The sequence below is a fragment of the Palaemon carinicauda genome, chromosome 1 (genome assembly GCF_036898095.1).
Source record: "Palaemon carinicauda isolate YSFRI2023 chromosome 1, ASM3689809v2, whole genome shotgun sequence".
Taxonomy (NCBI): domain Eukaryota; kingdom Metazoa; phylum Arthropoda; class Malacostraca; order Decapoda; family Palaemonidae; genus Palaemon; species Palaemon carinicauda.
In genome coordinates, this window is record NC_090725.1 from 276,548,470 (window position 1) to 276,562,601 (window position 14,132).

At 40.9% G+C, this 14,132-nt stretch overlaps 1 protein-coding gene across 3 annotated transcripts in view; it reads right to left on the minus strand.

The window, feature by feature from the left end:
• Positions 1–1,382: 1,382 nt before the first annotated feature.
• LOC137656811 (gastrula zinc finger protein XlCGF57.1-like) overlaps positions 1,383–14,132 on the minus strand; it is a 150,374-nt gene continuing 137,624 nt past the window's right edge. For all 3 annotated transcript variants that reach the window (XM_068391134.1, XM_068391143.1, XM_068391125.1), the window contains exon 2: positions 1,383–4,398. In XM_068391134.1, the coding sequence (XP_068247235.1) occupies positions 3,069–4,286 (1,218 nt within the window). In that variant the 5' untranslated portion in view covers positions 4,287–4,398 and the 3' untranslated portion in view covers positions 1,383–3,068. The remainder of the gene's footprint in view (positions 4,399–14,132) is intronic.

The following is a 14,132-nucleotide window of genomic DNA, read 5'->3' on the forward strand; positions in this document are numbered from 1 at the left end:
CTATGAGTGAACTTCCCCGAGGGGGAGAAACACTCGCAGGAGAGACAGAGGTTGGACTTAACTTCCCCCTCGAAGGATGATCAGGAACGGGGGAAGCTAAGTTGGCAGCAAACGCTGGAGAGTCTGGAGGGGCAGAGGAGTCAGATAAAATCATAGGTGACACCTCTGAAACCACAACGTCGAAAAGGGCCAGAGGATCTACCTTTGACGCCGACTGCTGCACAGTAGCACCCTTGCGGATGACCTGCAGCAATGCTTCCTTGGAGGGCGGACCCGATAGCCCCAAGGATGACAAAACCTGTAATAAAGGAGTTAGTGACAATGCCTCACACGGGGGGAGAGGTTGGGCTGCTTCACTAGGGGAAGCAGCAACATCTCTCGAGGACCGGGATTGGCCGACATTAAATTGGTCTACGCTACTACTTGAAGGTGTCTCGGAAGAGACCGAATGAGTAGGAGCTTCGGAGGAGGATCGGGAGATGGAAGAGGAGGCCTTGGGTTTTCCTCCCTTCGAATGAGAAATATCCTGCTTAGACTTGTTCTTCCGCCGTTGACCAAACCTCTCCCACTGGGAGGAAAACCACTCCCTACACTCATAACACTTATCATCACTATCACACCGTTGACCTCTGCAGGTGGGACAAAGGGTGTGGGGATCTGTCTCCACCGCCGACATAAATGTTCCACAGGGCCGGCCGGTGAGTCCAGGGCAGGTGCGCATGGTTTCAGAAGTCAACTCACAAACACACACACACTAGAAAAAGAAAAAACAAAAACAGATTACAGTAACGGCAATCCAAATAAAGGTGAAGGATGAAGAGCGGCAACGTTCGTTCACCATCCAAGCCAAGAGTAAAGTGAGCTAAATCGCAGGTGTGTGAGTGGGGAGCGGTAGCAAACTACCCTGCCCTACAGCCCGCTTACTAGTGGCGTGTGTAGTTAACCCTCACTAAACTTTAATGGCTCGTCATTTCAGCTATGCCGAAAGTAATACCCCTAACAAATAGCGTGGTTTGTATTCCATTTACGGAACAAATTAAGATTTACAGCAATCAGTTTACATGTAGGGTATACTGTACTGTCTGATGTGAGCGTGTAAGCCATAATGTTCAATAGAGATGCTTAATAAGTTGTCAGATTATGTATATGCACCATAAGCATTATTTTTTATAGATACTGAAGTACATATTACTTTATACTGTACATAATCAAAGGAAGAAGAGTTTTATTATAGTGGAAAATATTGTTTGTTTGTGTTAACTAAGAACTGTGCATTTAAGTGGGAATAGGGATAATCAATTACCCAGAAAAATGTCCGATAAAAAGTTTAATTTAGGCAAATCACCTACTGGTGTTTCTTTATTGTATTTGCTGTTTTTTCTTGTGTTGCACATGGTTACTAAATCAAAGGAGAGAGAGAGAGAATTTTTTTCCTGTCACAATGAAGATTATGAGACCTCCTTTGGAAGTTGATCTAGGAATTTTGAGTGTCATAGAAAACATTTGCAGAGCCTAAAACAGATGAATATGCTGTATAATAACATCAGGGATAATCTGTGAAGACCCATATACAATAGGTGATAGCATTTTTACTAGGTTCAACACATTTTTACTTTAATTTTTTTTTTTTGTGTGTATATATTGGTTATTTCTCGTTCAAATAAACCATGTGAAATTTGGATCTTCAGGTTGTGTTGTTCCTGTTTTACTATGAATAAAAATTTGATACCAAAAATGGGATTGCTCATTTTTTAAATGTTACTCACATTAGTACAGAGAAAAAGAGAACATGACATCATTGTTTTCTATTTCCAATACATAACTTTTTGCATGATTGACATTAAATTTCCTTGAAAATGCTTGACAAAAAAAAAAAAAACCTGAAATCTTTTCAAATGACTTGCCCAAATTTATAGGAAATCTACAAATTGCTCATGCATTTCAGAAACAATGAAAGCATTCACAAGATAGTATTTTTGTAAGTTGATTCAAACTAGATATACTAGTAAATTTCTTGTTACATTTCAGGTTACATTAAAATTCTTCCATGGAAATTTGCATGTGATTTGTCAAATAGATTTAAAGAAATATTTTCTTCACAATTAAGGCACTAGAAAACCTATTTTGGTCCATGAATGAAACTATGCATCTTCAGTTATTTAAATGGATATACTCTTATGTATCTTAAAGACCTACTAGTTCATCTTTAGAAATACTTTACAAAAAACTAATCTCAGTGTTGTTTCCAATCACTTAAGTTTTATCTGGTCTCGAACAGGCCAGATATCATACTGTTCCTAGTTTCATATACAGTAGCTATTTGTTACAAAATGTGACTATCTTATATGCAGAGAAGATCAATCAATGGCCTGTGTTACCCCTTTTTACATCAATTTTACATCCCTTGTATCCAATTCGGTTGGTAATTAAGGTAAATAGATTCATGTGACTATATAACATGCCTATTATGTTTGTTAACGCTTTATTAACTGGTTTTTTAATTTATATTAGTTTATGGAGTAACTTTTTGAGGCATTCTAGCTTCCTTTCATATCTAAAGTTTATTATTGCTGATATTAGTTTGGCTGTTCCTCCTTGCACTGGTTCTAATATTTTATGCCATTCTCTGGGAAGGCGACCAGAATTAGACAGCACACACTAAGTGATCTAGTGCATTATACAAGATTGTTTCAACTCCCATACAGCATAGTACATTGTTGTGAAGGCTGCATGTCACTGGTATCCCTTTATGCCATTTGCAAGCTAGTTTGTTTAATGGTCAATCCAGGTAATATATGTATATAATAGAGAGCTAGAGATCAAGCACTGAACTTTTCATGAATACCTATTTTAGCCACAAAGAGAATATCCCCCTGATGACAGCTTGTATGTTTTCAGCTACTTAGTCAGTCATGAGTCTTTTATACAATTTCCAACTTCATCTATGATACCATTACATAATCTGTTATGCATCAACATGTGAAGTTTTAAGAAATCCAGAAAAGCGTACCAAATAATGCTATCTTTAAACCTGATTTTTTTATATACGTCAAAATATTCTTACCTGACTACATAATTGTGTTTTCATCATCACTAGTATGTTCTCCTTTAATTATAATGTCACATAATGGGTATAACAGACTTTGGTCTTCGTCTTCATCTTCATCTTCATTAGTAACCTTATAACCTTCTTCAGCCTCAGACAAACTGCTCTCTTGATAAACATCACTATTACAATCTAATGGATCAGTCCCAAACTCTAATTGATCTGCATCTTGATGGTCACTTTGCGTTTCCTCTTCAAATACGCTATTGAATTCAGGGAATACAGTTCCAGTTTCATTTTCATCACCATCACTACATGAAGGTGTCTCTTCACTTTTTAAGGCGTCCACACTGTGAATTGTCTTTGGGTAATCTATACATTGAATAGGACTTTTTGTATGTACCTTCATGTGACGATTCAAATTATAGTTGCTAGTAAATTTTTTACCACAAATGTTACAAGACACTACCTTACTAGCATGATCAATTGTGTGATCTCTTAATTCTATTTTACTACTAAAACATTCGCTGCACTTGGAACACTGGTAAGATTTTATTTCAGAATGAGTTAAACTATGCTCCTTGAGTGAGTACTTTCTGGTAAACATTTTTTTACAAATTGTACACTGAAATGGTTTTTCGCCAGCATGAGCTCGGAAATGATTCCGAAGATTGCATTTTGATGTATAAAGTTTACCACAAATGGAGCATTCGTAAGACTTTCTTTTTCTTGTATGATTAAGTTTGTGCCGTTGAAAAGTACCCAAATGATTAAAAGCTTTTCCACAGATATCACATGTTGCTTCTATTTTTTGATGGATTGTTAGGTGCATTTTGAGACCAAATTTTTGGGAAAAGCACTTTCCGCAAGTTGGACACTCGAATGGTTTTTCTCCAGTGTGAGTTCTTAGATGGGCTTTTAAATGACCACCTTGTGTAAATTTTTTTTCACAAAACTCACAACAAAAGAGATTCTCCCCTGAATGACTTCGCATATGCTTGGAAAGACTCTCTTTAGCAGTGAATCGTACAGAACAAATATCACATTCAAATGGTTTCTCCCCAGAGTGAGAAGCCTCATGTCTCCGGCAGTTACTTTTAATACTAAAACATTTACCACATATCGTGCAAACATATGGCTTTTCACCCGAATGTATTCGTAAGTGTCGTTCAAAATGAGCCTGAGAATTAATGGCAAAACTACAGAGTTTACATCTGAATTTCTTAGAATCTTTTTCCATTCTGAGGCAATCTAATATTATTCATATGCATAAAAATAATTTCCACTCACTCAAACTAGAAAAAGTTTATGTTAAGGCAGTATAATTCCTCAATCTTCTATGTGAGTTACAGCTGGAAGAAAATCAAAAGATTAGACTTGTAAGTTTGCTCAATACAGTACATGGTAATTTTATCCTAATGCCTACTTTCATAAAGCTAAAAAATTGACCATATTCGAATATTTTCAAAAAGAATTTTCATCTTTCATAGATACAAAACAATGCCTTAGCCTCATGGTTATTCTAGAATAGAGGCTACTGTATTCTCAATTACAGGGAAGGATTAAAAATACAATAACATTTAATATCTAATTGATTCCAACATGGAGGAATGAAAATCTTGTCTGAACCTGTCAATAACAAATGAGGTGGACAGCAAAGGCTCAACTGTGCCAAAGCAATGGAAAATATCATTTCTTCTTTTATCTTAGCTGCTAATACATTGAAAATCAGGTCAGTAACATCCAAGACAGGTCTCCAACCACCAGCTTTGCTTTTGAACCAGAAACTATTGATTATAAAAACCTTGGGGCAGGACCATAACTTCCTGGATCTAAAACTTGCTTTTCCAGTGACTTCTTAACTTCCAATGACAGATTGTAATGTCATTGGGTTGATGATAAAAATTATTAAAGGTAATATACTGTTGATTGAGGGGATTGAGTATGAGGTAAAAGACATCCCTCCTAAACAAAGAGAAACCAAAGTTCTGAAGGAAACCCTTTCCCATCTAATCTTCCTATTGTAAACCATACGTTTGGCTATAGATTAGTTTTTTGTGCCAAAGTTATGAACTCTTCCAAGACAGGTTTTTACTACTGCAGAACAAAACCTCAAAGGTCTTGCAGTACTACAACCCCCAAGAAGACAATGACGAATTTGAAGGTTGTCTTGAAAGTGGTCTCCAGGTATTGAAATACTGTATGTTCAACTATAAATTTTTCTATAATCTTGGAAATGGTCTCCTTATCTAATTTAGGAACTAAGAATCAGGTACTGATTTGAGAATTGAAGCAATTTTAGTAAAAGACTTTTATAATTACTCTATCACCAAAAAAGTTCAAAAGCCAATAATTTTATAAGTCCATGGTGGCAAGTTTATTACTTTTCTTTGCTAAAGTACACAAATCTTTCACTAGTAACCAGCAAAATCTACGATTTTCCACAATTGGCCAACATTTTATTCTGTAGCTAATACCACTCTAGTCAATGAAGTTCTATAGCCCGAATTCAAGGAATGTCTCTTGGAAGATTCCACCATTTGTTCTGAAACACTGACAAACTAATAAAAGACACTACCAAAACCTTACTGAATATTTTACTGATTTCCAGACTTAAAGATTTCTAAATTTGGGGGGGTTAAATCAACTGCAGTTTCCTTAGACACCACTGATTGAGCATACATACATTAATAAGCGAGTGAAGTGTCTTTTATCTATTCTACATTGCTTCTGCCATGGATTTCCATAAAATCAGAAAGATACCTGTACAACACTGAAATTGTATTAATCTCCAAATATTGTATCAATTATCACAAATCTTTTAATCAATTTGTTTTTTCTGACCATACAAATCTGAGCCCTATAATAGAAGTAAAGTGAAGCTAGAACAACTGTTTAGCTTATTAATGAGGTAAAAAGAGCTGGCTGTTGGGTGGCAAGTGAGCCCTTCCACCCAATAGGTAGTGCTACCTTTACTTTAGACCTATCCCCAAGAAATTGTGGGGTAGTTGTAGAAGACAACGTAACTTAAATATCTTAAGTTTGTATGATTAAAAAAAAAATTGATTCACAAATTTGTGATTTGTTCTTACTCATAATACAAACCTTTGACCTTTAATAGGAGACTCATCCTTAGAAGGAAGGAAGTTTCAAAAACCAATTTGGCAAGTTTACTGACCCAGGGATGTAGAAAATGTGATAATTACTGTTGATCTCTTAATAACCTGAGCACAAAGGTGTCGCAGGTATTAGACTAAGTTCCTACCAGGAAACTGGTAGGCTGTTGTGGAAGAACCTAACCATAAGAATGTGTCTGAATGTAAGTTCCTTGTAAGGAATGAGATGCATACATTTTATTCATCCTCCCCCTTGCAGGGGAGGAAGGGAGCTAATACTTTAGTACAGAACTAGTCTGTAAAGAAAAGTTACTCATTCATGAGGATCGCCTCTATCTAGTGTCCGATTCAGCACATAACAGACCAACTGCTTCACTGGAAATTGAAAAAAAGGAAGAGAAAGGCCAGACATTTTACTGCTCCTCCTATATTAGTCACAACTGCTATCTTATATGATATGCTACTTGTACCATAAGGAAACTAGGTTTGCAACATGATTTATTGAATAGCTACAGCGTGGTCAAGGATAAGGTTGTCCAGAGACATGTGGGTACACTTCTGTGGGGGTAGTAGGCAGAAAACTTTGTCCGTCATGCCAGACCCCTACTTTTGGACTAGCACCACTGACAGGCTCTTCTTAAAGGTCAAGGTAGATCTGATATCCCTGACTTCATGTGCTTGACCAGAGATGGTACCCCTGGAATCTTGATGAATCATCATCGCTGAAGGATCATTTGTCAGAAGAAGCAATTCATTTGTCAGAAGAAGCAATGTTCTTGGAAATCTTATCTATAAACCTTTGGATCGGGAATCCAAGGAGAGTCATTCTGCCCCTGCTAGTTTGAGATTGGAGTTGTGCTGGGCTAGAAACTGGCTCTTGAATACAAACTCTAGAGAAGGGAGAGTAAAGCCTTCCTCTGTTGAGAATGACTTGTGACAACGAAATGTCAGGTGTTATGCTCATTGAAATGTTAAGGCAGACTCTTTTGAATAGTCTAGGGGTCAAATCATATTTAGTGCCTTGACAAAAGTGGTGGTTGGTCTGCTTGGGAGATGCTAGGACTCTATCAACCTCCCTAAGTTACTAGAGTTCCTAGAGAAAGGACTGTGTGAAAATACTTCTTAGCCGAGTCTGATCCTAAAATACTCCTGAGCCGAGTCAGATCCTCTGAAGAGGAAAATGTCCAAGCTTTTCAGTCTGAGTTCTAGTTTAAAGATGAGCGACAGACTCAGGTGCAGAGACTCTGGGGAGTTAAGAGAAGAGGAGAATCGTAAATCATTGCCGAGAGGCTCCAACTGGCAAAGTATTCCTACTACAACGCCACTTGCAGAAGGTTAGTTCTACCAGTACTCAAAGGAGAAGCATTAGTAAAACCGGATGCCACCTGATGTGTGTACCCTGAAATTGAAATAGCCTACAGACCTAAATATTTTACGAAACAACAAATCAGACTGAAAAACATGGGTGTCTTGATGAATTGGTGTGTTGGGAGGTGACCCAAATACTTCTGATGTACCAAGAATGGGGGAGCAGTATAGAAGCTGATGTTGCAGAACTTAAGAGTTCTCAATCAACAGGAGATGAATGGGTCCTTTGATAGGGAAGCCCCAAGTGTAAAGAGCCTTTCCGCCATGGATGGAAGCGAGGAATTACTGGTTCTATTCCATGCTTCTGGTGACTGAGCATGTCTTCTAGACCAATCTTAAATTGCCAAGGGTCTGTGATATAGAACTCCTTTCTAGTGAACGGAAGTCACAAAAGTGGAGTTTTTATTTTTCTACGCTACCAGGTGACAAAATAAAACCTGTTTGGAAGAGAGCAAAGGCATTGTTTGGATTTCCAATAGGTTAAGAGCAGGTGTTTTACTTCTGCGAACCCCTTCTGAGGTGTTCATGTGCTCCAAGTGTGCCTTGTCCTCCTTGGATTTGTCTATGTTAGGATTGCTGGAGGAGAGGTTCAAGAGGAACTCTCCTAGAGGGGAAGGTCAATCAGTAACCTAGCTCGACATTCCTGTAATTGTCAGGTTTCGATTGCTTCCGATCAGCAATCATAAGGTTTCCGATTGCAATTATCAGGAATTTCAATCATTGGGTATCATAAAGATTCTGATCCCCACGACCAAATTCAAGTTTCCTCATCTCTAGCGGTTTCCCAATTGCAGTGAGCAGCTGATCCCATGGAAAATGCTGATTTTGGAAAGCAAACTTGAGGCAATCTCTCTAACAGGGAGTGAACACAATTGGAAGGTTTCCTTAAATAAGAAACATATGGGGCATGACACAAGGAAACCTCAGCACTCATAAAGGTAAAATCTCTTAGCCTGTGCAAATGATAATGGTCCTAGGTTATTCTTCCTTCAAAATGTGAAATGGACAAGCTAGTTATGCAGACGTAAAATATTATGTGACCTGAAAGTCACTGAAGAACAATGTTTAGAGCCCAATTGCATAGCATTCAGCACCTGAATCTCGTACTAAAACATATTTACAGGGAAGAAAGAATTTCCTGTAAATAATCTCTCAGCTTGTATATATAAGGTTGTCTTCCTGGTAAGAAACATTCCCGATGTACAGCATCTTCCCATGCATGTGCACAAGGAGATTGGTCGGAGGTGTTCTTGTCGCTGGTTTAGTCTAAACACTGGAGGTAACCTGGGCCATAACACATACCATTAGCATGTGAATTTGATCGTTGCACGTGTCTGATTGGAAGACAATCATGATCATTTCCATGCCGACTTCCTTTGCGCATGGACTATCTCATGCACGAGTAGGAGTTTCGGAGTTTGTAATTGTTCATGCACACAGAGATCATTTCTTGGTTTTTAGCATCTCATGCATGTGGATTTTGCAATGATGGTGCCCAAGATTGTACAACATCATTCAGAGACCATGAATTCACGCAAGTCCTTGATACTTCCGACGATCTTGTTTGTTAGGACGATCGTGTTCGTTAAGATGATCGTGCGAGTGGAGATGGACCCAGAGGTTATCTAATTGTAAAGGAAATTGCGGCCATCCAGATCATCGTCATTATATCTTGTTACGGCAGTACTGGATCCATTTCTTGGCTGCTTCATTGGTGTTCAAGAGGTAATGAACTGTACAGGTGGATCCCAGTTCACATTCACAGAATATGTGTTGTATTGTTTGCATTGGATAGCCACACAGGCCCTTACTAGTGGATGAGAGTCCCCATTTACAGGTATTGCTCCCAGTCTTACCCACTCTGATTCTTGCTCTTTATAATGTTCCCAGTCCTTCCTTGACAGGGTTGTTCCACATACGAGATGTTCATTTGGGCTCTGGATACCAGCATTTGGTGGGTAGTAGTCCCATTCTCTCCACTTTTCAAGCCTATGTTCAGCTGACTGCTCAAGATCTAAACTATGAATGGTCATAAAGCTCTTTCTGGACTTCAGTCTTCTTGCCAAGACACTATGGCCAAAGAGGGGATGTCTCGTATAATTTTCTTGACTATGCTTCTGTGTCTTGGCATGGATGTTACAACATTTTATGGTGGTGCCCGCTAATCTGTAGAGTGCAGGAAGTGAGGTTGGTTTCAAGGTGACAGTCAACAATGAGTAGCCTTCTTAACATGTAAGCATGGGGAAGGTTATCAATGGTCGTGAGAGAATGAAGACAACTTGAACTATGAACTGGGAAGTCAACCACCTCCAAAGAACTCCTCATGTCGTTTGTGGTCACCTGGAAGTTCTAGTGTGTGAATTAAAGATCACTAAAGTGTCTGGGGAATATCTCTGGCAAGAGAAGGGTGACAGCAAGGCTCTACATCCTGACCTACAGCCCCGGTGCCTAGTCTAACGAGATGAAATTCGACAATGGAAACCGGGGCATGAGCCCTTGAACTTTGTAGCTCAATTCCTTCCTGGGAGGTTTTGGTACAGTGCTGTTCTTCCCACAAAATTATGCCGAGGACACTCAACTGAGACTCTAGAGAGCAAGACTGATTGGTTGTCCTGTGCTTTGGGGGCTTTTTCCTCAGTGATTGTCCCATCGGATGATTCAGTTGTCTCAAGAACTTTGCAACAGGCATTACATTCAAAGATTCAGTTGCTGTCTCTGGAACTCTGTGCAAAAGGTGAAGGGGAAGCAGCAGTTGCAGTGTGTACCAAAAACTTTCGATATGCACAGCTTCTCACTCTGCCCCCCCCCCCCCCCCCCCAAAGGGAGATCATCCAAGAAGGTGGAGAAGGAAAAGACGGTGCCCTTCTTTCCCTACCGGCAGTGCATATACTCAATAAGGGTGAAGGGTACCATGCTTTTTGGGGCCAGTTCGGAGCACCACTGGGATCATGTTGAGGATCAGAGTGGCTCCAACTCTATTTCGGAATCCTTACTAGGCTGAATGGCAAAAACGCATAAGTGCAATTAAGTCTATCGACGGTGAACCACCAAAGTCAAGATCTCGATAACTATCAGAATATGCAAGGACCATTCGTAGTCAACCCGTGTCCTTCTACTCGGTTTGTCTGCCAAGACGTTCTTCTCACCTGGAATGAGGTGGGCTGTGAGAGTAATCAAGATGATCCCTGCCCACTCATGAGTCTCTACTCTACTGTAAGTTGACCAAACTGTAGTGATTTGGTAGCCCCTTGATAATTTGCATATGCTAGTATGGTAGTATTGTCGCGTATAAATACCACCGAGTGACTGGTGAAAAGAGAGCAACACTGCTGGAGAGCCAGCCATGCTGCTTGCATTACTAACACATTTGTATGGCACCGGTGCTCTTGCTCAGACCCTTCTAATATATGTTGATGAAAGTTTAATCCCCAACCTGCTTTAGACACGTCTGAGAACAACTGAAAATGTAGGAGACGTCTATAGGAAATATTTCCTTAGAAGGTTCGTCTTGTCCAGTCACCATTCTAGGTCTACCCTGGATTCCTCCCCCATTGGTATCAGTGCAAGAGGAGAGCTGCAATGTTGAAACCAGAGTTCTTCCAACTCTCACCAGACCGACCTTAGATAAAAACAACTGTTCGGAATGAGAGGTGCCAATGATACTACTGTATACTAAGTGTCCAAGGAACTTCTTAAAAATAACTAGCAGTTCAGGTTATCAAAGGAGGAGTCCTGTCTCTCAAACATGCTGCCCTGTCCTGAGATGCGAAGACCTTCCCGAGGACTGTTCCAATGTCCATTCCGAGGTAAACGAGTCTTTGCAATGGTACTAACACGGGCTTCTTTCATTTCACCATGATCCCCAGATTTTGACCATACAAAAAGAAGTCTGGCTCAGAGAAGGAGAAGGGGTTCTTCTGAGTCTGCCAATATCAGCCAATCGTCTAGGTACCATAAGAAACAAAAGCCATTGGCATGCACACGCACTGAAGCTTGCATGAAGACACTGGTGAATACTTGGGGTGCTGTAGAGAGCCCAAAGCAATGAACCTTGAACTGATAAATTTTGCCATACAGGACTGAGTGGAGGTACTTCCCGGAGACAGGAGATATTAGTATCTGGAAGTACAGTACACATCTTTGAGGTCTATTGCCTTCATGAAGTCCATTGACCTGATCGCCTGCCCTACTGTGGCTGCAATATCTATCTTGAACTCTGTAGAACAAACTCATCCCGGGCTGATAGGTTATGACTGGTCTCCATCTTCTCGACTCCTTTACGAGAAAGAGTTGGCTGAAGAAACTTGGGGAGCCATCATTGACCTCTAGAAGAGCGTTCTTCTCCAGTACAGTCTGGACTTCTGACCGAAAGGCTACATTATTCGCCAGTCATTGGTGATATGATGAGGATATCGCCTGTGGTGACATTAGAGGAAGGGAGTAATGAACGGGATAAGGTATATGGACCACAGGACGTCTACCTTACATTTTCTGTCCTGTGATCCACCACCTCCTTCATTTGGATTGCAAGAATACCCCTACATGTAGCAATGTGGGAGAGTTGCCCTTCTTAACAGTGTTGTTGTACATTTGGTGTCTGCTTAGCCTGTGCTGCATATTCACTTGTATGGAAGTGGAGTTAGACAGTGGCTGACGGAAGGGAAATTTTCCAATTCAGCAGAGTCCTGACTAGCTTCCTCCATTTGTCAGTTGTTGCCTCTACTTCTTCAATTGGGAATAGAGCGGGACCTTTCACGGAGGAGTTTCTTAGGTAAAAGATATTCAGCTGACCGAACTGCTTATTGGACCTGGAGGCTGGAGCACCATGTCTCTTCCGTACCCAGTTCGCTCACTGGCTGGCATCCTGCTAGGTGAGGAACTGTACGGCTCTGATGATATTTATTAGAGCCTTCTTTTATCTACTTAATTATCCATATTGGATAACTAGTCAACTGTCCCAGACTAGTGGGCAATCCAGGCGGCCATCTGAAGAGTTGCCATAGCCGTGTCCTCCTTGTTGTCAGGCGGTATGTGGTGGCCCTTGGGGTCAATGCAGTCACTACAGGATCAAGGAGTAAAAAGAGAAGCAGCAGCTTCCTATGTAAGGTTGTATGTCCTCATGTCCTCTGCCGCATAAACGCTGGAGGTATCTCATTGCCCCCCAAGGCCTCTTTCCCAGCAGAGGCCAGCACATCAAACTTGTCTAGAACTTCTGAGGTTAGGATTCACAATGGGAGCACCACTTAATGTCTGGTGTTTCAAGGCTCACGATAAAGTTGGTTGATAGTTGCTTTCTTCCCCTTGGGAGGAGAGTAAGGAGTCTCTCCTAGGCCATTAATTATGCGAATGCAGCTCAATAACTGGAAAGATGAGGAATCTGATCTGCTTTTCTCTGTATCCAGCCTTAGGTTCTGCCGGTTGGGGAAAGGTGGTATCAGATTCCTCGGATTGATATAATCAGGGTCCTCCCTCTCCACCACTGTACTCCGCCGGTTTGTGGAGAGGTCAGACTTCAAAGTCTCATGCCCCTCTCTCTCCTGAGAGGGGACAGACGTAGGGGAACAAGCAACCACAATCCTCCTAGGGTCCCTTGGGAAATGTGTATCCAGGGTCTTTATGTGAAGTCTAGGGTGTGGTGGACCACTGAAAATGTGAACTCTTACCAGACGAGTGTACCTTTCTAAGAGGCATAATACGAACAGTAGAGGGTTCCCTATATTGCCAAAGCAGTAGAGCACACCAAAGTGCAAAGTGGTGTGACATCATGATCCGATGAGTGCAAGGCAGTTGGGGAAGTACTTGCAATCTTCAAACAGTGAACGAGCTTGTGCGTGAATAGATAGGAGTGCACAAGCATGTGAATGCTGTAAGTCAGATGAATGAGCGTGAATAGATAAGCACACACCCTGCTACATGAACAAAAAATTATAGTGCTAGAAGAGGTGCTCCTATGGGAGCACGCTCTACCGATGACACGAAGTGGTGCATGATCGTGAGCAGGTGAGATGATGAGTAATCAAACACGAGCATGTGAGATAGGAGTGGATGTGATATTGTGCGATTGATCATAAGCAGGTAAGATGGTGACAGACTGATGGCGTTTCTGTATATGTGCATGATTACTAGCATATGATATGGTGCGCGATTGAATAGAAGCAGGTGAGATGGTGAGTGATTGATGCCGTTTCCGTATATGTGTGTGAACACGAGCATGTAGGGAGGCGCTCCCATATATACACATGATTGCGAACAGCCGAGGTGAAAAGAGAGCACGATCTGACGCAGCATGCAATCACAAACTGGCAAGACTAAGCTCTCTTAAGAGTGTGCGAACACTTCGAAGCATACTAATGCATAGCAACACTCAAATGGGGACACAAACAGGTGAAAGAGCATTCCTTTAGAAGCATATAATAGCAAACAGATGAGATGATAAGCATGCTGGTGCCTGGTAGCACTACCGGCCACGAGCAAAGTAGCGTGTAATATCGCAGTCTCTTTCTTCGTCCTCAGTGAAGGATTGGGCTACACTGTCACTCCCATGCGGAGGGAAACTGTTGGAGTGACTTTTATGTAATGCCTATCGCTTAGTCTTAAAGGAT